This window comes from Lissotriton helveticus, chromosome 4_1 (assembly GCF_964261635.1).
Source record: "Lissotriton helveticus chromosome 4_1, aLisHel1.1, whole genome shotgun sequence".
Lineage (NCBI taxonomy): Eukaryota > Metazoa > Chordata > Amphibia > Caudata > Salamandridae > Lissotriton > Lissotriton helveticus.
This window is the reverse complement of record NC_136063.1, coordinates 2,046,852,151-2,046,877,366: the sequence shown is the minus strand read 5'-3', so window position 1 is coordinate 2,046,877,366 and position 25,216 is coordinate 2,046,852,151. Positions and strand designations below refer to the sequence as shown.

At 45.3% G+C, this 25,216-nt stretch overlaps 2 protein-coding genes across 15 annotated transcripts in view; one reads left to right on the top strand and one right to left on the bottom strand.

Annotated features, from left to right (window-relative positions):
- Positions 1 to 21,247, bottom strand: part of LOC144829510 (transcriptional regulator Kaiso-like) — a 253,207-nt gene extending 231,960 nt beyond the window's left edge. For 4 of the 14 annotated variants that reach the window (XM_078688714.1, XM_078688718.1, XM_078688723.1 and 1 more), the window contains exon 1: positions 3,994 to 4,237. The gene's annotated coding sequence lies outside the window, so the exon portion shown is untranslated. Of the gene's footprint in view, positions 1 to 3,993; positions 4,238 to 4,263; positions 4,481 to 20,777; positions 21,008 to 21,130 lie in introns of those variants that run through there. The other 10 variants (XM_078688715.1, XM_078688713.1, XM_078688720.1 and 7 more) reach the window with 8 other exon arrangements.
- A 79-nt stretch (positions 21,248 to 21,326) lies between these two features.
- NKAP (NFKB activating protein) overlaps positions 21,327 to 25,216 on the top strand; it is a 203,620-nt gene continuing 199,730 nt past the window's right edge. Inside the window, exon 1 of the mRNA XM_078688728.1 lies at positions 21,327 to 21,738. Within this exon, the coding sequence (XP_078544854.1) occupies positions 21,446 to 21,738 (293 nt within the window). The 5' untranslated portion in view covers positions 21,327 to 21,445. The remainder of the gene's footprint in view (positions 21,739 to 25,216) is intronic.

The following is a 25,216-nucleotide window of genomic DNA, read 5'->3' as shown; positions in this document are numbered from 1 at the left end:
CGTAAGGGTCTCTAGGCGCTGGGGGCCGTCGGGAAGATTAAGCGAGCTATTGCCCAGAGTCACAAGGTGCTGGGTTAACCTGCCGCCGGAGCCGGGGATCGAACCGTGGTCCCCAGATTCCAGCGTCAGTCGCCCTGGCCGCGGCGCCACACCTCTTCCTTTCCTAAAAAGTGAAGTGAACCTCTCTGTGGAACAACTTGCCCTTCATTCTCAGACTAGGGAAATACTGAAGTGTAATCCCACCCTGATACATACTGATGATACTGATACAGCCGGGTTTAATTTCTCTCACTTGGGTATTACCTTCCCATTTCACGTTCTGCAAATTGCAATAGGGCATAATGCTGTTAAAACATACCTTTTCCACCACTTCAAGCTGTTGAAGTCAGAATAGTGACTTTTTCTCCCTGCTTAAATTTCCCCAGGTTATTCTTTTTAGGTAGAGCCTGGACATCGCTTTCGCTGCTCTGTGAGGCATGCTGTATTTAGGTATGGACGTGTAGCGTTTAAAGTAAGGGGCGCAGCAACCATTAAAGTAGTCTTGCATTAATGAGAGTTTGAGCTTTTGGAATTCTAAATATCAATGCTTTTATATGCGGCTTGGGTTAAAAAACACAAATAAAAGGTAATGTCATTTACAATACAAATAGCTTAAACTCTTGCAAACGCGAGACCTATTGCATTGAAAATGCTGGTTTGAAATTGCTGGAAGGAGGCAGGACAGAAGTTAACACTGAGGGAAGGCATGTGTGAAGCCTTACATGGACAATGCCAGCATCACAGTGCTTTCATTTGTTATGGAGGGTGGCGTGGGCAACACTGACAATGGGGGGATGCCGGGTGGCGATGACAAGAGACAATGGCGGGAGGACAGGTGGAAAAGCAACTCGGTAAGTGTAGGATAAAGCAACAGGTACAACGGATAGGGCAACACAACATATATCAGAGGGTAGCAGACGAGAGGAAGAAGAAGGATGGAGAAGAACACAATGTTCACAGCTGAAAAAGATACACTCAGAGTGCTTAAACGCAAAGAAAAAAACGTAGCACCTAAAAATATGAGCAGTGGAATGACGAGTAATGCAGCCATGCTCCAAGAGAGGGATGAAGTGGATGGATGGACTCCTACAGCAGCAGACCAATAAGGCACGAGCAAATGAGTGACAACGAAGCCAACAAACAGGTAAGCAATGGGTGGCCTCTTAAGCCCGCTGTTAGAAAACAATATGTCTTGCAAGACAGCCCATGAGCTGATAGTTTTAAGGCCCTCAAGCTTGTTTAACCCGTTGGGACAGATTATATATATATATATATAATCTATTACACACCAACCATAAAGGAGTCCTGCAAACCTTTTGTGCCGCGTGTATATAAATGTATGTATATCAATAAAGTAGCCAAATAGTTGGTGGGCTACCTGCAGAACCTGAAGGGCGTAAGAAGCTTCAGTATGGTTCTCCTCATTTACCTTACTCTAAAAAGCACAGAAGCCAGTTAGTCAAAAACAATCAAGTCTATTTACAAACTCATAATTTATGGAGAATGGCTTTATTTAGGAGGTACCCATGCGTTTTCGTTTGGCATCATCTTTTCACTGCAGTATCTCCATGACCCCTCCCTTCTGAGTTGTTTTCTTAAAACCTTAGCCGTTATTTCTCACGACAGAGTATTCTCGAGACCGCTTTGGTAAATTCAACCAAGAACATAATCTAACACTTGTTGACTAATGTTTTCGATTCTGTATGTGTGTCTACATCAACACTAAATTACTGAATCCAATGGCATTTTCTTCGCATGAAAAGTGCAATTCCATAGAAGTAATTTGTCCCCAAATCTCACAATTTTTGGGAGCAGCTTGATAACATAAGGAAATCTAAAATCATTCCCAAAACATTGTCCAATGCTGTGCACATCACGCTACAAGTGACACTTGGTAATAACTTACACAAAAGCAGTGCAACTGGATATATGCTGTGCAAACCAAGTTTACAATAAGTAAGAAAGATTTGCTGGTCCTGTATGGATTAATTACAATACAATTTGATATTACCAACCACTGCTTACGAGTATTTTTGTGGGACTTATTTTTTATTTTAACTTGCCTCTTCATACACAACGTCATTCTGCTATATGAGATAACACGGTTTTAAACCATTTTCCTCCACTGTCAATTCCACTCAACCTTTACATTTTAGACTATAGCCACTGACTATCACATTCTAGCTCCCTGCTCTAACTTTGTGATATAACCCTGACTCGAATGTGTACATTTATACAACGCATAACAACGTACATATTATTTAACACCCATTTTAATTACTGATAATAAATGTCACCTTCTACAATCTCTTAAGTTGTCTTCTATTCTTTGGTATAAGGTCCACTTTATAGGAAAACCGAAAGAAACGAAATTTGTATTAGTGGACAGATAACGCAGTACCCAATGTCTGTAGGGCACAGTGTGTGTAAAACAGATGTAGCAATCTCGATGTCACTTAACCAGAATACAGAGTTATGTGGGAGGCTCTTACATCAGGAGGTGTGCAGCTGTATCACAGGAGTATTATGCGTGCATCTCGAGAAAACTATGATAATAAATATTCATACTGTCGGCTAACTACACAGAGATGAACTGGGGCCCAAATAGCGTGTGGTGGAAGAAAACAATACACAGTGTATAAACAATGGGAGCCAGCCATGCCACAATAATGGATATTATTAACCCGTCCGTGCCGTTTTAAATGAGGGCATTTGACCTTTACATTTGAACCACACTTAAAATCACCCAATTACACCATATGCTTAACAATGACTCAGATAAGAAACGCTTTAATGCAAGACACTGGTTTCTTAAATCACAGATAACGTTCACTTTGCAAGCTCAAAAAGCGATGGGTATGCTGCTTTATTAGTCTGAAATACTTGTGATTTTTCTGTGAAATGTGTATGCATCTCTCAATGTTATTTACAATTGTTTAGGATATTGGTGAGCTGATTAATTGCGTTGGTTCGGCCTTCACGTTGTCTTTGCTGGAGCCGGGGACAAGAGTCACACACAAACATTCCCTGTGTTTCACACAACACAAACGTTATGTTACAATCCGAACCTGTACTCATTTCCAATTAAAAGTATCTGAAAAGTAAAAAGACTATCATCGCACTGGTTTCAAACTAAAATAACTCCCTTCAAAAGGGTGAACATCCGATGTCGCTATGGTACAATAATCGTGTTTACTACGAAATAACACAAACTCAGGTTACCAGATCATTATATCCTAGGCTTTCCCTAGCAACATCTTCTAAGGTTAAATTACAGGTTCAGGTCTTTTAAAACAATTAAACTGACATTAAAAAACTTGAAAACCTTGACCTGAAAAAGAAAACCCCGGACTTCAATGCCGTGGTGGCTAGGATAACAGGGTGTCATCTGGTAACCCTAACACAAACAAACTAAAAAGGAGCACCACTAAAACCGAATTAGCTCACTCAATGTCGAGCAAAGCCCTTTTCAAGAGGCGGGGTTAATGGGTCTGCCTTCTAACGCCGCATGCAATAACTGATCGTGACAATTGCACTACTTATTTACTAATAAAGCACAAGGCTGAGATTTCATCTGGCCATCCCGTGGGTGGACGGCCTGGTGAGCAGGCTGTGCGGGCCTCGGGTGAACAATGATCTACGCCCCCCGCCGGCCCGTGGTTATGGAGGTTCTGTGCACACCGAGGGCGGGCTGGGGTACAACGGATCGGAAGGTGGAGCCATGGGCGCCGCCGCAATGGCAGGCCGCGACCTGCACTCCCGACATCTTGGAACACATGGCGGAAAGAAGGGCGGGGGGACCATTGTCAACACAAAAGCACACGGTGCCTGCCGTTTTGCGCCCCGAGCGGTCTCTCGGGATCTATTGCTTTGGGTCTAGCACCACTCTCGGGCTCCAGAGCACCCCAATGGGTGACCAAGGTTAACAACTCATCTCGGGCGTCCCGTACTCACCCGGAAGAGGGCAGCGCGCTCGTATGAACGAGGAGGGCTGGACCGGGCTCTTAAGCGGCCTGTTCAGAGGCCTGTTCCGGGCAGCGCATCCTCTTCCACGCCGGCGGACTGAGGCAGGTTCACACAAGCGTGGAGGAGGGGGCGTGATGCCCGCGAGAAGCCTCGCGCACACAAAGAGGTGCTGTCGCCCGCGCGCTGCCTGCACCGGCGCGCGCCTCTTTCGCCGCTGCAGGAAGGAACCACGCTCGCCACCCTCACCGGGCTCGTTACCTGTGCTCTGAGCCGTTGTTCCTCGGTTAGAAGCACTCGAGAGGCCCGTTCGCCTGCCACCTAGCACCGCCTTCTCCCGTTGCTGCTGCAGCTGCCGTTGGTACGTCAACGCACGGCCATGGCCTGCAGGGGGCGCGAGACGCTCTCCCGTACCGCACACCAGCTTCGGCAAACATCGGCTGTGTTCGGCTTTTGCTTTACAGTTAACTTTTTTTTGGTTCAAATATCTTTATTTAGATTTTCATGCAACACAGAGAGCAACATGCACGTGGTCATTTAGACGCGCTTGCGCTTAGGGCTGCGCACAAGTGATGCTGCTATGCACATGACTCTACTACCAGCAGCGATTTAAAGGAAAGATTTAACAACTCTCTACTTCCACCTATAAACAAACTAAAAACAAGCATTTACAATGCAACGGTTTCGCCTTTGGAAAAGTTAGAGCTATTGGCATTGTAAATGACAACATTTTTATTTATGTGTTGGCTTTGACAACATAAATAAATGGCATTGTCATTTACAAAGCCAATAGCCTAATCTCTCGCAAATGCGACACCTATTGCATTAGCACCCACACACACACACACACACACACAGCGGCAGAGACGAAATGGAGAAAAGTTATAATAAAAAAAACGCATTACATAAGAAAGAAAATAAAGAGGGCTTACCTGAGACCCGCAAACAGCTGCATACATACCGGGCAAAACACTCCTTGCAGGACGCTGCACGGAACGGCCACGGGCCGTGGGGGACCTGTAAAAGGAACAAAAACAAGCATTAGACAACAAAACAGAGACAAGATGGCTTACCTGAGACCCGCAAACAGCTGCATACATACGGGGCAAAACACTCCTTGCACGACGCTGCTGCACGGAACGGCCGCGGGCTGGGGGGGGACCTGTAAAAGGAACAAAAACAAGCATTAGACAACAAAACAGAGACAAGATGGCTTACCTGAGACCCGCAAACAGCTGTATACATACCGGGCAAAACACTCCATGCACGACGCTGCACGGAAGGGCCACGAGCCGGGGGGACCTGTAAAAGGAACAAAAACAAGCATTAGACAACAAACAGAGACAAGATGGCTTACCTGAGACCCGCAAACAGCTGCATACATACCGGGCAAAACACTCCTTGCACGACGCTGCACGGAACGGCCACGGGCCGGGGGGGGGGGGTGACCTGTAAAAGGAACAAAAACAAGCATTAGACAACAAACAGAGACAAGATGGCTTACCTGAGACCCGCAAACAGCTGCATACATACCGGGCAAAACACTCCTTGCACGACGCTGCACGGAACGGCCACGGGCCGGGGGGGGGGGGGGGGGGGACCTGTAAAAGGAACAAAAACAAGCATTAGACAACAAACGGAGACAAGATGGCTTACCTGAGACCCGCAAACAGTTGCATACACACCGGGCAAAACACTCCTTGCACGATGCTGCACGGAAAACGGCCACGGGCCGGGGGGGACCTGTAAAAGGAACAAAAACAAGCATTAGACAACAAACAGAGACAAGATGGCTTACCTGAGACCCGCAAACAGCTGCATACAAACCGGGCAAAACACTCCTTGCACGACGCTGCTGCACGGAACGGCCGCGGGCTGGGGGGGACCTGTAAAAGGAACAAAAACAAGCATTAGACAACAAAACAGAGACAAGATGGCTTACCTGAGACCCGCAAACAGCTGTATACATACCGGGCAAAACACTCCATGCACGACGCTGCACGGAAGGGCCACGAGCCGGGGGGACCTGTAAAAGGAACAAAAACAAGCATTAGACAACAAACAGAGACAAGATGGCTTACCTGAGACCCGCAAACAGCTGCATACATACCGGGCAAAACACTCCTTGCACGACGCTGCACGGAACGGCCACGGGCCGGGGGGGGGGTGACCTGTAAAAGGAACAAAAACAAGCATTAGACAACAAACAGAGACAAGATGGCTTACCTGAGACCCGCAAACAGCTGCATACATACGGGGCAAAACACTCCTTGCACGACGCTGCTGCACGGAACAGCCGCGGGCTGGGGGGGACCTGTAAAAGCAACAATAACAAGCATTAGACAACAAAACAGAGACAAGATGGCTTACCTGAGACCCAGAAAGTGCTGCATACATACCGGGCAAAACACTCCTTGCACGACGCTGCACGGAACGGCCACGGGCCGGGGGGGGGGGGTGACCTGTAAAAGGAACAAAAACAAGCATTAGACAACAAACGGAGACAAGATGGCTTACCTGAGACCCGCAAACAGTTGCATACACACCGGGCAAAACACTCCTTGCACGATGCTGCACGGAACGGCCACGGGCCGGGGGGGACCTGTAAAAGGAACAAAAACAAGCATTAGACAACAAACAGAGACAAGATGGCTTACCTGAGACCCGCAAACAGCTGCATACAAACCGGGCAAAACACTCCTTGCACGACGCTGCACGGAACGGCCACGGGCCGGGGGGGACCTGTAAAAGGAACAAAAACAAGCATTAGACAACAAAACAGAGACAAGATGGCTTACCTGAGACCCAGAAAGTGCTGCATACATACCGGGCAAAACACTCCTTGCACGACACGGCCACGGGCCGGGGGGGACCTGTAAAAGGAACAAAAACAAGCATTAGACAACAAACAGAGACAAGATGGCTTACCTGAGACCCGCAAACAGCTGCATACAAACCGGGCAAAACACTCCTTGCACGACGCTGCACGGAACGGCCACGGGCCGGGGGGGACCTGTAAAAGGAACAAAAACAAGCATTAGACAACAAAACAGAGACAAGATGGCTTACCTGAGACCCGCAAACAGCTGTATACATACCGGGCAAAACACTCCTTGCACGACGCTGCACGGAACGGCCACGGGCGGGGGGGGACCTGTAAAAGGAACAAAAACAAGCATTAGACAACAAAACAGAGACAAGATGGCTTACCTGAGACCCGCAAACTGCTGCATACATACGGGGCAAAACACTCCTTGCACAACGCTGCTGCACAGAACGGCCGCGGGCTGGGAGGGGACCTGTAAAAGGACCAAAAACAAGCATTAGACAACAAAACAGAGACAAGATGGCTTACCTGAGACCCGCAAACAGCTGTATACATACCGGGCAAAACACTCCTTGCACGACACGGCCACGGGCTGGGGGGGACCTGTAAAAGGAACAAAAACAAGCATTAGACAACAAAACAGAGACAAGATGGCTTACCTGAGACCCGCAAACAGCTGCATACATACGGGGCAAAACACTCCTTGCACGACGCTGCTGCACGGAACAGCCGCGGGCTGGGGGGGACCTGTAAAAGCAACAATAACAAGCATTAGACAACAAAACAGAGACAAGATGGCTTACCTGAGACCCAGAAAGTGCTGCATACATACCGGGCAAAACACTCCTTGCACGACACGGCCACGGGCCGGGGGGGGACCTGTAAAAGGAACAAAAACAAGCATTAGACAACAAACAGAGACAAGATGGCTTACCTGAGACCCAGAAAGTGCTGCATACATACCGGGCAAAACACTCCTTGCACGACACGGCCACGGGCCGGGGGGGACCTGTAAAAGGAACAAAAACAAGCATCAGACAACAAACAGAGACAAGATGGCTTACCTGAGACCCGCAAACAGCTGCATAAATACAGGGCAAAACACTCCTTGCACGACGCTGCACGGAACGGCCACGGGCCGGGGGGGATCTGTAAAAGGAACAAAAACAAGCATTGGACAACAAACGGAGACAAGAAGGCTTACCTGAGACCCGCAAACAGCTGCATACATACCGGGCAAAACACTCCTTGAACGACGCTGCACGGAACGGCCACGGGCCGGGGGGGACCTGTAAAAGGAACAAAAATATAATAATAATAATAATAATCCACATTTGTAAAGCGCACAATCACCCGTAAGGGTCTCTAGGCGCTGGGGGCCGTCGGGAAGATTAAGCGAGCTATTGCCCAGAGTCACATGGTGCTGGGCTAACCTGCCGCCGGGGATCGAACTCTGATCCCCAGATTCCAGCGTCAGTCGCCCTGGCCGCGGCGCCACACCTCTCCCAAAAACAAGCATTAGACAACAAACAGAGACAAGATGGCTTACCTGAGACCCGCAAACAGCTGTATACATTCCGGGCAAAACACTCCTTGCACGACGCTGCACGGAACGGCCACGGGCGGGGGGGGACCTGTAAAAGGAACAAAAACAAGCATTAGACAACAAAACAGAGACAAGATGGCTTACCTGAGACCCGCAAACTGCTGCATACATACGGGGCAAAACACTCCTTGCACGACGCTGCTGCACGGAACGGCCGCGGGCTGGGGGGGGACCTGTAAAAGGAACAAAAACAAGCATTAGACAACAAAACAGAGACAAGATGGCTTACCTGAGACCCGCAAACAGCTGTATACATACCGGGCAAAACACTCCTTGCACGACACGGCCACGGGCCGGGGGGGACCTGTAAAAGGAACAAAAACAAGCATTAGACAACAAAACAGAGACAAGATGGCTTACCTGAGACCCACAAACAGCTGCATACATACGGGGCAAAACACTCCTTGCACGACGCTGCTGCACGGAACAGCCGCGGGCTGGGGGGGACCTGTAAAAGGAACAAAAACAAGCATTAGACAACAAAACAGAGACAAGATGGCTTACCTGAGACCCGCAAACAGCTGCATACACACCGGGCAAAAAACTCCTTGCACGACGCTGCACGGAACGGCCACGGGCCGGGGGGACCTGTAAAAGCAACAAAAACAAGCATTAGACAACAAAACAGTGACAAGATGGCTTACCTGAGACCCAGAAAGTGCTGCATACATACCGGGCAAAACACTCCTTGCACGACACGGCCACGGGCCGGGGGACCTGTAAAAGGAACAAAAACAAGCATCAGACAACAAACAGAGACAAGATGGCTTACCTGAGACCCGCAAACAGCTGCATAAATACAGGGCAAAACACTCCTTGCACGACGCTGCACGGAACGGCCACGGGCTGGGGGGGATCTGTAAAAGGAACAAAAACAAGCATTGGACAACAAACGGAGACAAGAAGGCTTACCTGAGACCCGCAAACAGCTGCATACATACCGGGCAAAACACTCCTTGAACGACGCTGCACGGAACGGCCACGGGCCGGGGGGGACCTGTAAAAGGAACAAAAATATAATAATAATAATAATAATCCACATTTGTAAAGCGCACAATCAACCGTAAGGGTCTCTAGGCGCTGGGGGCCGTCGGGAAGATTAAGCGAGCTATTGCCCAGAGTCACATGGTGCTGGGCTAACCTGCCGCCGGAGCCGGGGATCGAACTCTGATCCCCAGATTCCAGCGTCAGTCGCCCTGGCCGCGGCGCCACACCTCTCCCAAAAACAAGCATTAGACAACAAACAGAGACAAGATGGCTTACCTGAGACCCGCAAACTGCTGCATACATACCGGGCAAAACACTCCTTGCACGACGCTGCACGGAACGGCCACGGGCGGGGGGGGACCTGTAAAAGGAACAAAATCAAGCATTAGACAACAAACAGAGACAAGATGGCTTACCTGAGACCCGCAAACTGCTGCATACATACGGGGCAAAACACTCCTTGCACGACGCTGCTGCACGGAACGGCCGCGGGCTGGGGGGGGACCTGTAAAAGGAACAAAAACAAGCATTAGACAACAAAACAGAGACAAGATGGCTTACCTGAGACCCGCAAACAGCTGTATACATACCGGGCAAAACACTCCTTGCACGACACGGCCACGGGCCGGGGGGGACCTGTAAAAGGAACAAAAACAAGCATTAGACAACAAAACAGAGACAAGATGGCTTACCTGAGACCCGCAAACAGCTGCATACATACGGGGCAAAACACTCCTTGCACGACGCTGCTGCACGGAACAGCCGCGGGCTGGGGGGGACCTGTAAAAGGAACAAAAACAAGCATTAGACAACAAAACAGAGACAAGATGGCTTACCTGAGACCCGCAAACAGCTGCATACACACCGGGCAAAACACTCCTTGCACGACGCTGCACGGAACGGCCACGGGCCGGGGGGACCTGTAAAAGCAACAAAAACAAGCATTAGACAACAAAACAGAGACAAGATGGCTTACCTTAGACCCAGAAAGTGCTGCATACATACCGGGCAAAACACTCCTTGCACGACACGGCCACGGGCCGGGGGGGACCTGTAAAAGGAACAAAAATAAGCATCAGACAACAAACAGAGACAAGATGGCTTACCTGAGACCCGCAAACAGCTGCATAAATACAGGGCAAAACACTCCTTGCACGACGCTGCACGGAACGGCCACGGGCCGGGGGGGATCTGTAAAAGGAACAAAAACAAGCATTGGACAACAAACGGAGACAAGAAGGCTTACCTGAGACCCGCAAACAGCTGCATACATACCGGGCAAAACACTCCTTGAACGACGCTGCACGGAACGGCCACGGGCCAGGGGGACCTGTAAAAGGAACAAAAATATTATAATAATAATAATAATAATCCACATTTGTAAAGCGCACAATCACCCGTAAGGGTCTCTAGGCGCTGGGGGCCGTCGGGAAGATTAAGCGAGCTATTGCCCAGAGTCACATAGTGCTGGGCTAACCTGCCGCCGGAGCCGGGGATCGAACTCTGATCCCCAGATTCCAGCGTCAGTCGCCCTGGCAGCGGCGCCACACCTCTCCCAAAAACAAGCATTAGACAACAAACAGAGACAAGATGGCTTACCTGAGACCCGCAAACTGCTGCATACATACCGGGCAAAACACTCCTTGCACGACGCTGCACGGAACGGCCACGGGCCGGGGGGGGATCTGTAAAAGGAACAAATACAAGCATTAGACAACAAACAGAGACAAGATGGCTTACCTGAGACCCGCAAACAGCTGCATACATACCGGGCAAAACACTCCTTGCACGACGCTGCACGGAACGGCCACGGGCCGGGGGGGACCTGTAAAAGGAATAAAAACAAGCATTAGATAACAAAACAGAGACAAGATGGCTTACCTGAGACCCGCAAACAGCTGTATACATACCGGGCAAAACACTCCTTGCACGACGCTGCACGGAACGGCCACGGGCCGGGGGGGATCTGTGAAAGGAACAAAAACAAGCATTAGACAACAAAACAGAGACAAGAGCAAGGAGCAAAATTATAAACAAAATGCTGCTTACCTGATCGGAAATCACAACAACTTCCTGGCAACGTAAATCTCGCCGACCACTCCGGCTAAAGGCACTTCCAAAAAGACGAAAACACACGCCCACAGCCGCATGACGTGCGAAAAGGGGCAGGATGAGAAAAAGATTGCCGGAACGCCCACGAATCGCCTCGGACCGTGACGGACAGATCTCACTTCCAATGGCTAGCCTCCATTTATGGAGCTAGCCAATGGAAGTGAGAGGCGGTGACCAAGCCACATAGTCTTCTCAAAAGTTTTCGCCTGCGCCGAAAAGCTGCGCGGCGCAGCTTTCGACGAGGCGAAACCTAAACACTGGTGAACCTATTCTTTTAACCTCTATATTTGACGTTGTTACAACTGTTTTTTAAATGTCAGGAAAGTTTATTGTTTTCCTTACAAAGAGCAAGTATTGCGAAATTACATGAGCTGTGTTTGAAAAAATATTGTAATTAAAGACCAGTACTTTTCAGTGGGTTATTTCAATAATAGGTCGCATATGGAAAGATTGGTGATATTTCTTAGTTAGCTTGACAAGCTTCATCATGCTCTGATCCAATAACTGCCATATTTTCAGACTAATTATGTGTGGTATTTCTAGGATTTCAGTTACAGTATGAGTGCCATTCCAGAGTCAAATGTGTGACACTTTTTCACAAATAAATGAAAACTATGACGAGTATTTGAGTCCCTCTCTGTGAATTATGTTACCGCATCCAGACATTTTACAGGATGAACATATGGTGAAAATAAGCCAGACTTACTCACATTGTAATGGTTCTTAGCAGCATCCGAGCTATAACTAAAAACCAGTGGTGATTCCTTCGCTAAGGCAGATGAGCGTCTCCCCACTGCTTTTAGAGCAGTGAAAAGGGGTAAAATAAAACGATAATAAGGATATTATCGTTTTATTTTTGGTTGCAGCGGGCTGGGTAAAGGTGGGGCTTGTGGCTCAGGGTGGGCGTAGGAGTGGACTATGCACACTAAGTGCACATGACTGCTTGGCCAGCTGTTTCATGCTCACTTTGGATATTCTCTACCAGGCTGTAATGTAGGTACTATGCACGGGTTCCCTATCTTGAACTGAGCTCCGATCCACGGCGCTCAGACCAATCACAACGCTGCATTGCAGCGTTGTGATTGGATCAGGGGAGCCTGAGTGCTTCTGCAGCTTCTTACGGACTGGAGTCAGGAAGAGCAGAGAAGAGGAGGACCGATGCGGCTGGTGGAGATTTAAAAAAATATATATTTTGAACCCCCCCCCCCCTAATCCCGTCGTCGTCTACCTCTCACCCCAGCACCCCCATTCCATACTAGCCGTCACAGGTAAAAACAATGATTTTTTTCTGACTAACTAGAATTGATAATGTTTCAATTCTGTCAATATAAAATATTAATAAATCAGTGGAAGCAGTAATTGCCTTCGGAGTGCCTCAAATACTTGTGTTCTCCTCTTAAAACAGCTTTCACCTGTAGTCTCTCTGACACTTGTATCCCAACATCTTTCTGGAATCCTATGTATGCTAATCTTATGCGTCCCTTCTCTTCAACACTCATTTCAATCTCTTTTTCTGCATGCAATTTCTTGCATGACCCCCTTCCCTGTTCTCTCTCTTTAGCCTTCCAGTCTTGTAAATATGCATTTCCTTTTCTTGAATTTGGTGCTATTAGTATTTAGACAACTGGTGTATGGTAATTCAAATTGCAAATGAGAGACAATTGCTCTGTGCGCTCTGCCAAGAGGCTACAGTTCGAATGAACATGTAGTCAAATTATTTTATGCCCCAGTGATAGGCAATACGAGAAACTAACTGATTTTAGAGAAAGTAAAGTAAACTACTTAGCTGGGCTCAGACCATTTTCCTTAGCAATGAGACACCTCTCCTCAAACTTGGCCGGTCGCTTAACAACTGCTTGGGGCAACAAATCAAGGTCTGGCAGCTAAGTTTATGTAACCCCACTGAGCTATAGTTCCTGGTTGCACATAGAGATGGTATGATTAAATAATAAGATTATATTTTGACATAAGCATTTTAGTGCAGTTATATGGACAGCAGCACTAAAATTCATGAATCTGACCTCTGATTAGTGGTAGTTGATTGGGCAATCGTTCATATAACAGAGGATTGAAGATAGGTCCAAAGTGAGTTTGGGTCAGATCCACAGCCTCTGAATAGCCTGCTCTGTTCTTTTACTTAACTTATGTGTCTGTTTGGTCTGCATTGCCCCTTTTTACATGTCCTACCAACCTTTCAGCTTCCTGTACGACAAAATGTAACCGCTTAGAAAGACATTATGCACCCAGTCATCAGTACATTCACTCACCCACTCATTCATCCAAGCACCTACCTATCTCTCTTTGCACTCACTACCTCATATATAAGCATGAAATGTCTCATCTACGTGCTCACTCATTTGTCCAGTCCATGCTCTATCATGTTATTCATCCATTCATCTGCTCATGTACTTAGAAGTCACTCCATACATTCACCCTTTCCATGATCTATGTATTCTTTTATTCATCCACTAACCTACCCAAGTAGCACTTGTTTACATTTACTCACTTTTCCAAGCACTCAGCCACCCTTTCATTCATTCATGTACTCGCACACCTCATCTACTCTTGCAAACACTCAACCGTCCATTCAACCATCCATCCATGAATGATGTGCTCAAATATCCATCTATGCCCACCCATTAACCACTTTCAGGCTCACCTCAGAACATAACATTTCGATTCCATTAGCACTGTTAGTATTTTAACAGAGATATAGACCTCTTTCACGCTTTCACATAAAAAGGTAATTGCAACTTGTGTGATTGTTACTCCGTGCATTCTTCAGACAGACCAAAAAACTGAAAGAGCGTGTAGTGTGAACACCATTATGACTGTTAGAAATTTGCATTACATTCAGCTCATCTGCAGATCATTCAATCATGCCTGTTACAAACTCTGTCTCATAACCTGAATTCACCACACACCTTGGCGACTCAGTTCGCAGTGCACTATACAAGAATCATATGTTGCATGAAAAACACTACAAAAACACATTTGGAAGAAAAAAAAATCTTAAAGAGATCATGATGAGGAAACAAATGTGTGAAATTTAAAAAGGGACTACCTCGCAGTTACTGATTTTTTTTAAAGATACCAACCAATGTTTTTACATGAAAGTTAAGGGGATAAATCTAGGGCCCAGTGGGAGATCAGGCAGCCCCCATCCACTTAAAGCACTGATGAGTTTTTAATTTTTAATATGGTAAAAGTGCATAGATTCAAGCAAATACAATCAATTCAGGACTTATCGAAGCCTTACCTAAAATGCACTTACAGGCACACTATAGGTAAAATTCACAATTGTCCACCACAGAATGCCAGGAGCTGGGAAAAGTTACACCGTAAAGCCACTCTTCGGAAAGAGTGAAATTTAAAGAAGAGGCCAGAGTGGAGTCTTCACCCATAGCAGAAAGGTATAATAGCTCTATCACCAGAGGTCGAAGTGGGTGGGATCTGTGGGGCATGACGTGCCCATACTTTTTCAATTTTAGAAAAACAGTTCCCCTACTTTTTTTTTTTTTTTTTAAAAAGACAACGGTCCCCGGACAGTAAATTGTGACAGCTGAGGGTCCTCAGCTGAAGTGGAAGGGAGGGAGTCTCTTGCACCAAAGAGGGACAGGGAGCTTAACTACAAACAAGCATACATGTCAGAGTGCCTGCAGTCTGAAAGACTTCTAAATGTGTGCAATTGGATAATAGGAAAACGTAAAGGCTGCATTGAAGCTGGTATTGGATTTAATTCATGGTGTCACTTGAAACTTCCTGATGTCAAAGATGTATTTTTTGTGTGTGCGATTGTAAGGGTCTTTCCAGCTGAGCTGTGGAGTGGGTGCTTTAAAGGACAGTTACTAAAATGTTTGCAGTAGGTACAGTCAGTTGGAAACACTTTTTTTTCTTAAACCTAAATCTTTTCCCACATTTAGTGCAACCTGTCATACTGTGAGCAATGGAAATTTAAAATAATGACTCACATAGTCACAGTCCTTTCTGTCACACACCGGAGCCTTACAGCACTAACAATACACTCCACTATTACCAACTGTTCCAACCAGAATTAAATTCTGTGGGTCTCTGGTTACACACACAGAAATCTGCAGTGATTGCATTAACCATAGAGGTTCCATATTGTACAATAGTGCATTTCTGACTGATTAGTTTAACTTGCATTTATTTTTCATTTAAGTTGTGCATTATTATCAGGCACACTGGAATTATGCAGCACGTGAGGGCCATATTATGAGGCAGAGGTGGCTGTGTGGCAAGAAAAGGCAAATTATGCAGCAGAAGGTGGCACATTTTTTGATAGTATTACTATATTATTTTATAATTTTTACACTTGTTAAAAATGTCTGGGCACAGATAGCACCTCATTAGTACCAGATTAACACCGCAATTTAGTAATAAGCAACAGAAATGTGACGAGTCGACCTTTCAAAGGGCGTGCCACTGTAAAGCTGGGATCACTACCATCTCTATGCGGATGACACTCAAATCTACCTCAAGGTGTTTTCCGCACACGATCTCTCACTACTTCTACTCTCAACTCTATTCACAACTGTATGTTAGTTCACCAACTCATTCTCAATCCCTCCGAAACTGAATTCCTCTTCCTATCTACCTCTCTCTCCCCTCCTCCTGTTCAATCCTAGATGGATCAGCTGAATTTATTCAACAATAAACCCATCATTGTCGTCAGCGCTAAATCCCTAAGTGTCATACTTGACAAAAGACTCAACCTAATCTCCCACATCAACTCCATTGCTAAGAACGCACGTTACCAGCTGCGCCTTCTGTGGGGGATTTGTTGTTTTTTCCCGGCAAAAGACTGTTGTGGTTCTAGTTGTTTAAAGTTTCACTGCTGTCCTATTGGTTGCTAGGCACGCGCACATCTAGAATGTCAAGCAGGTATAAGAATGACGTCAGTGACGTTCTCGTAGGGATTTCACCCTGGCTCTGTGTAGCCATCACTCCTCGCACAAGCTCTTTTACCTTACAAATAAAGTCCATAAAAATTCATTCCTTTATTCTGGTGTTTCTTCATGTTCGATTTCACAACAATTGGCGACGAGGACGGGACGAAGGTATTCAGAGCTTGTGGCGGAGATTTCTTCGGGAGTGCGACACTTCATTTCGAGGCAAGTGTTTGCTTTTCATTCAATTTCAAGGAGCATTTCTTCCTTATAATTCGATTCTTTTCTTTGTTCCGGGCATAATTACAAGTTACGGTTCTTCAAGAAAGTCTACTTAGAGGTGGTACATGAGGAAGATCGGCAAAGTTGTGATGCTGATTAAAGATATTTTTCAGGCAAGTGTGAATATTTGCGCTTTGTTTTGAAACGCTTTCAACATTTCTAAGATAGTTACATATTTATTGCAGTGTTACTGGAAGGTAGTTTGTCAGCGTATCTGAAGGAAGTTTGTGGGCCATTATAAGTCGTTGACAATTCCAACTGTCAACGCTCAGCTGACGCTGTTACGTTAGTCAACCTCATTTCAATGCTTCAGTTGAAGAGTGCAGGAAAGCGTTAGTACGTCATCACACCTCCGACGTGAGTGTACCATTTCATTGAGTGGAACATTAACGGATGTTTCCAGGAGTCCAGTTCCAGAGAATTCATCGAGGAGGGACGTTCCGTCAGTGAAGTCTCATGAAGTTATTTTTCAGGCAAGTTCAGAGAGCTTTTCTTTCTAACAGAAGTTTCATCTTTGTGATCGTGTTTTTTCTGTAAACTTATGTATTCACAGCGTTGAGGAAATTGAAGGCTGTGACGCGCGTCTAAGCTTCAGTCACAGTTAACGGGTTTTTCACGGCAACTGTCACCTGTCAAATCGCCTTAGCTGAGTAACAATCAGTGACGCTACTTACACGTCATCGCGTCTGTGATGTAGTCAACGCGACGCCATTTTGAGGCCGATTTCGCATCGAAAGGCACATCACCGTTACGTTAAGAAAAGGTACAGACAGAGAATCAAATTTATTTTTGTTGGCAGAGGTACAGACAGAGAATCAAATTTATTTTTGTTGGCAGAGGAAAAGTGAAGTCAACATTCAGTTTCTCTGGTGCTAAGTCAACATTCAGTTTCACTTGTGCCACACAAATTAATAGTTCATCGGTCAAGGGTGAAAGGTTTATTGAACGTAGTTTAAACATCAGGTGTCAGTTAGTTGCTTTCCATATGAAATTCTAGGTCATTTTCATTCAACGGAATATTCGCTATTGTTTTCTTGTTTTTGTTGGTCTCAGGGATCTGAAGGAGAATTAAAAAGGCTATAAGTATAAGACTGCTGAGTAGAGGAATCTTATGTAATGTTTTGCTAAACGTTTCAATTCATGAACAGATGTGCATTCAGGGAATGTAAATTAAATCGTACAATTATCGTTTTTTTTTATTCACTATAATATCATCGGTTTGTTTTAAAAAGTTTTGGGTTGAGTAAAGCACATGTTGATTTAGAATATAGGTCTGCCAGCAACGTGTAAGTTTAACAAAGGCCGCATTTCAAGTGCTTTGTAGAACTGAGAGTAAAATATTATAAATCTTTAGTTATTTAGTATATAGGTCTGCCAGCAACGTGTAAGTTTAACAAAGGCCGCATTTCAAGTACTTTGTAGAACTGAGGGTAAAATATTATATTTGTTTAGTTAAAGAGCGGAAAAAGAAGTTGTCTCTTTTTTATAAGTGAATTTCGAGTCTTTGCTTAGTTTACTCTCATGGGTTAAGTGCATCTTGCTTCCTGTCAATTCAAGGTGAGAACATTTCAACAATTCTGTTCAAGTTCGTTCGTACTGTATTATATATAGAGTGTTGTATATTCTGTGCAAGTACATAAACTAGTGTCACAATTTATATCAAAATTAAAAGAGAGTCAGAAGAGGAAAATATAGTCAGATCCGATGAAAGTATTTTCAATGCTCCTGCTCATCCTCTTCTGTTCCAGTATTGTTCTTTAGCATTGGTCTAATGTGGATTCTTGCCTTTCTTATTGATCCTACAGCATTCAGGAAATCGGAGATTAATATTTTGATTATTTCAAACATATTCTTAGCATTAAAAGTAGAAGTATCAAAACCTAATTTTATGCAACAGAAAGGGGTAGAAACTTAGTAAGGTGGATAGATATGGTCACAGTTAAGTAATCCGAATCATGGATCTCTATCCCGTGTGTTAATATCTGGTGTCATTCCATTTGTTTCTTTCCCATCAGGAGCCAGTAGAGAATTATCTCCATGTAAGTAAGTATATATATAGTTGAAGTACTTTTAGAAGAATTATTATTATTATTAGATTAATTTTTTCTTGCAGAAAATAGGAAATAATACCCACATAGTGCGCTTCAGTGTTCATAGGGCATACAGTGCAGAGAAAAAGTACAGCATTCACTAAACCGAATATTAAGCAATACTGTATGAATGGTATATATATATATATATATATATATATATATATATATATATATATATTTTTTTTTTTTGTATATTACGATTCTAGGCATGTTAACACAGTAATATGGGAAGTACACCTTGGTCTCCTAATCGTATTCTGCTTCCTATTGTTAGAACATTGTGCATGCGGCCGAAGATGGGAATGTTAAAATTAGGAAAGAATTGCTCGTATTTCATCTCCCAATAGAGTTACACTCATTTTATTATTTCTTTTGTACTATTTGTTATGTCGAGTCACATTTATTAATACACATGTTAAAAATTGTGATGCGTACCACTTGTGACAAGCATGGTACGCAAGGCATAGAAATACTATTTGTTTCCTTCTCAACTCAGCTCTTTTCAATGGTGCCTTAGACGGGCCGGCACCACTTTTCATTGTTATGCAAGTCTGTCAGCACAATGAGTCTGCTGTAGTTATGGACTTCCTACGCTCATGTTTCTCACCGAGGGTACCCCGAAATTCTAGAGAACTCTCTATTAGTTTCTCCAAAATCCTCGGACTCATTGGAAGTAGTAAAAGTTTTCTCATGGACGGAATTCCACAGGTGTTGGCATCTTATTTAACAGGTACAAGACATTGTTCATGAAATATTAATCCTCATTTTTATGTGAGGGATGGTTGTGTTGATCGAGGTTTCCTCAAGGAAAATTAGAAAAAAGAAGAAGGACAGAAATGTTGGGTCGCTCTGCATCTGCCATGCAGGTAGTGTGGCTGACAACGTTGTATTATTCACTTGTAGGAATGACAAAGTGTATTAAGCCATAGGAATAGAGTTTGTTGTGGGTCTTGTAGTGTCATCAAACGTATATACTCCGTGCTCACTATGTTCCCGGTTGTGCTTTGAGGGTTGGAAGGATCTTACGTAATTCATCATATATCCTAGTTATCTCGTGCACTTAAATAGTATGTATGTATGTAAATTGCTCTTCCATAAAAAAGGGAGATGTTGTGGTTCTAGTTGTTTAAAGTTTCACTGCTGTCCTATTGGTTGCTAGGCACGAGCACATCTAGAATGTCAAGCAGGTATAAGAATGATATATATTTTTATATATTTTTTTATATGAAATATATATTTATATAAAAATAATTTATCCTGTGCACTTAACCCCTTCCATGCTCATGACGGAACGGTTCCGTCATGAGCTACGGTTGAGCTGTGCTCATGACGGAACCGTTCCGTCATGACCACGCCCGTTTCTATTAGGGCCCAGCACCGGAGGGGGAAACGCGGTCGCACTGAAAAGGTTAAATAATATGAATGTATGTAAATTGCTCTTCCATAAAAAAGGGAGATGTTGTGGTTCTAGTTGTTTAAAGTTTCACTGCTGTCCTATTGGTTGCTAGGCACGCGCACATCTAGAATGTCAAGCAGGTATAAGAATGACGTCAGTGACGTTATCGTAGGCATTTCACCCTGGCTCTGTGTAGCCATCACTCCTCGCACAAGCTCTTTTACCTTACAAATAAAGTCCATAAAAATTCATTCCTTTCTTCTGGTGTTTCTTCATGTTCGATTTCACAACAAAGACCTAAAAACCTTGGTCCAATCGCCGGTTCCCTCTACACTGGATTACTGCAATTCTCTTCTGACTGGCATACCCAAATCTCACCTCTCCCCCCTCCCCCCTCCAATCCGTCCTCCATTCAGCAGCTCGCTTTATTTCAGGGTTCAAACGAAGTGACCACATCGCTCCTATCCTGTCTTCTCCTCGATGGCTTTCCATTGAGCCAAGATCTATTTACAAAACTGCCTGCATCACCCACAAAGCCTTGCACACTTCCTCCCCTTCTTACCTGGCGAATAAACTGTGACTCTTGACAAGCTGGGCTCTTCAAGAGCACCAAAGGAGTTAAATAATAAAATAAACTGTACAGCAACATGTTTCACTATGGTTTAGTATCTTTGAGCCGTTTTCGGTAGAAGATGGTGGATTATGTGGCAAATTCGGCAATTCCATAATTAGGCGAAAAAGGCCGCAGCACCACAATCGCATTATTCCAGTGGCCCAGATTCTTTTATATGCAGTTAACCGAGGGAGAAACATCAGCAAAATATATACTGAATTCATTATTTTTGGCTACGTCCCTAGCCCCGCCCCATTGCACTCAGAATCGCACTTCTCATACTTTTTTTAGTGCACTTTTACCTTTATCACTTTGAAAACACCATTTGGCAGCTACGGTTGTTGTGATATTGCAATCCAGCAGCAGTAACACGAGCAAGTTTCAAGATGGCAGTCTCTTTTGCGTCTCATTTGGGGGCGGTGCACATAAGACGCTGATGTTGTAAGTACACGGGCGTCGGTTGTCGTGATGACATATTTAGACAATGCCCGTCAGCTTTTGAGTCTTTCCTTTGTGTCTATGACGTCAAACTCGTCTGCTTCCTGTAAATAGTAAACACAGCAGCGGACCTTAGAGGGTCCATCGATAGAAGGGCCTCCTAGTACCTTGCTGCGGGCATGGCACCAGTGCAGCGATCCCGGAGTCCCAGCCCGGCGGGAAGCAGTAGCAGGAAGAGGCGCCGCAGCGGCAGTTCCGAGGCTCGAGGCGCGCACAGCCCCCAGACAAGGGTCCAGCAACATGCGTTTAAGAAGCCACGGCGATCCCACTCCAGGGAGAGGAGCGCAGTAAGGACTCAGCCCCAGCCCAAAGCCGACCGCAGCGAGCGACCCCAGCACGGTCACTGGGCAGAATACTACGACAAAGATGAAGAGGAGATTCTGCGACAACGCCACCAGGCTTTCATAGCAAGGTAAATGTAGCATGCACCATTTAATGTTCTTTTCATCTTTAAGTTGCATTTCACTTTATTGGTGTAGAGTTGTAAACCTGAACACAGCGCGTCTTGGCGTGTAAATCCGTGTCCTGCATTAGACGGTTGCTGCGACATTCAAGAACCTTCACAGCTGGTACAGTAGGTTGGCTCTGTCTCTTTTCTATATCTTTAAATTACTATTTGAAAGGACTTTTAAGCAGGGGCGACTCCTCTGTTATGGAGAGAGAGCGTTGCCCTACTGCTCTTTGAGCAGGAAAAATAAAATTATAATAGCATGTTTTATTTTGTGCAGGTTTGGGGCTGGAGGCAGGGGAGGGGGTGATGTTTGCCCACTCCAAGTGGGAACGACTTCTTGGCCGCCTGGCCTGGCCAACAGTCATGCATACTTTGCATGTTTCCCACCAGGCTGCATTACACAGCCTGCTTTGGGAGCATGTCCAGCCCCCCCAGGCATTGCTGAGTTGTGATTGCCGTAGGGGAGCTAATCACAACGGAGCATTGGGGATCCTGGATACTTCCTGGTTCTGGAGAAGTGGGGGAGAGATGCGGATGAGGTAAGTGGTATTTTTATTTTATTATTGTATGTCAGAAATCACTAACCAAAGGGATCATCTTTTGTTACTATTACACCATTCAGGTACTTTATCAGACAATTGCTCTTTTGGCCTGTTCTAAAACTATGATTAAAAGAAAATTGGTTCTGTCGGGTAGTGAAACAACTAATTTGTAAATTCTATCTGCATTTGAAATTACCTCCTCCCTCTGACCGGAATTCACAACAGGTTCTTGCAATAAATGAAAAGAGAAGCCTGTATAGAACTATTTGTATCTTTATATTTTTCAAGATGCGTTCAAAGTGATTCATAAATGACTGTCAATATCATAGTAAAAAAGTGCAGCATGTGACAATAGTGAATAGTGCTCATGTGACACATACAATATGTACAATAATGATTTCCAATATAGACAGTTTATACACACATATAACTTTCAAAAGAGGCCATCCATTAATAAAAATTTACAGAATCCCATTTGCTGCTTGTCAATTCTATTGGGTTTCTGGAGTATTGGGGACAATTGGAAAAATGTCGAAGTTTCGACCCTTCGCGTGCCAAGGTGAATGAGGTCGCAGCGGGTCTTTCTCAAGACAGATGTAACAAGCACGACAGTCTGTGAATAAGTCAGAAAGGTAATGTCAGAGGAGGTTGGGGCTCAAAAAATTGCCTAGTATTTTGGGCGGTAATTGTACTCACCCTGGAGTTCAAGTGGTGATGAGTCACCTGGACTGGATTGGATTGAGGTCCTTAAATCTGTAAGTGAAGGGGAGGTATCAATCTCAGGTAATGCTGCTGAGTATAACATAAATACTTCAGCTTGCAGTCGTTCGCGCTTAATTACAACTAAGCGATTTCCCCATACTGGATATTACCCTAATTTGTATGGAAGAAGTGCAGCACTATTAGCATTATGACCTGTTGGCACTTGCAGAAGTTACGCAGTGCCCCGTTGTACTCACATCTGCGAAGAATTATCTCAAACATGTATAGAAGAATAGGTATTTATTTATTTCAATACGGCACTGGCAGTGTTGTTACCTTTAGACACATACCGGAATTAATCTGTTCCTCATTATAAACACAGTTCAGAAAAGGGGGTGGTGATGAACAGAGTGTCTGAATTAAGCAGACCACTCTTACCCAGTCCAAAGATCAGGGCTTGATCCATCACCGTTATTTAGCTCACTGCCCCATCCCAGCTCAGAACCTGGCTATATGCAAATTAGTCTGTCCCTGGCCCAGTGCATCATGGGAACAGGGCAGACCAAACTACCAAGCCAATTCTTCACCAGAAAGGAGACAAGCTTCCGGGGACCGGTTTCTGCCATTTCAGGCGTCGTCGGCCCGGCTTTCTTGAATCCTGATGGAGCAGTGAGCAAGGGACTCAAGCGTGGAAGGGTATACTCAGATGTGAGTCCCTTGCTCATTGCACCATCAGGATTCAAGCAAGCCGGGCCGACGAGGCTGAAATGCCAGAAACCGGTCCCCGGTAGCTTGTTTCCTTCCCAGTATAAGAATTGGCTTGGTAGTTTGGTTTGCCCTGTTCCCATCATGCACTGGGACAGGAACAGACTAATTTGCATATAGCCAAGTTCTGAGCTGGGATGGTGCAGTGAGCTAAAAAACGGTGATGGATCAAGCCCTGATCTTTGGACTGGGTAAGAGTGGTCTGCTTAATTCAGGCACTCTGTTCATCACCACCCCCTTTTCTGAATCATTTTGTCTACCATAAGCGTGGAAGGGTATACTCAGATGTGAGTCCCTTGCTCATTGCACCATCAGGATTCAAGCAAGCCGGGCCGACGAGGCTGAAATGCCAGAAACCGGTCCCCGGTAGCTTGTTTCCTTCCCAGTATAAGAATTGGCTTGGTAGTTTGGTTTGCCCTGTTCCCATCATGCACTGGGACAGGAACAGACTAATTTGCATATAGCCAAGTTCTGAGCTGGGATGGTGCAGTGAGCTAAAAAACGGTGATGGATCAAGCCCTGATCTTTGGACTGGGTAAGAGTGGTCTGCTTAATTCAGGCACTCTGTTCATCACCACCCCCTTTTCTGAATCATTATAAACACATGCGCGAGTTCTCATGCAGCAACAAGGACAAGTTCAAATGTTGCAATGACTCTCAAACGGACTACTCGAACCTCATTATTTATACATGCGCGAGTTCTCATGCAACAACAAAGGCAAGTTCAAATGTTGCAATGCCGCTCAAGTGGAATACTAATATATTGCCTTTTTCCAATCCACGTTTAAGAAGCCTCTCGCGTTAATGGCGAATCATCATTGCACCCGTGCAAGGGCGCGTTGCATCTTTAAGACATCGGGCATTTTAAAATAGTAACAGCATTAATGTGCACTAAGCTAACCTCATTCTGTGGTGCCGAATGGAGCGGTGCCGAACGAGTCATTCACGCAAACCGCTACAGTTTATTTATCTTTGGGCGCTTACCCGAAGTTGGCCGAAGTTACCCGAAGTTGGCCGAAGGCGCGCCAAAGGCAAGCCCGTCTGCGCCCGTCCGCGCCGGGACCGGGCCGAGGGCCATGACCCCTGGACCAATCTCCAAAGATCGCCATTTGGTTTATTCACATTCTTCCTTGCTCAGTCTCAGACCGCCTGTAGACCAGGCTTGTACATTGTTAGATCTAACCAGTACGGTAAAGGAATTTGAAAGGTGCTGTCCACACTGCCTTTTTACGACATCAAACAACTGTGAAAGAAACCTCACAAAGCGGTACACCAAAGGCAAGGAGGTCTCAATGGCCCTCATCAATGCACGCTCCCTATGCAAACATAGCCAGGAAATCGCAGATCTAATAATTGACTTTAAGTTAGATATTCTTTTTATCACGGAGACATGGACTGACGAATCGTCGGATCCGGATGTCGTGATTGCA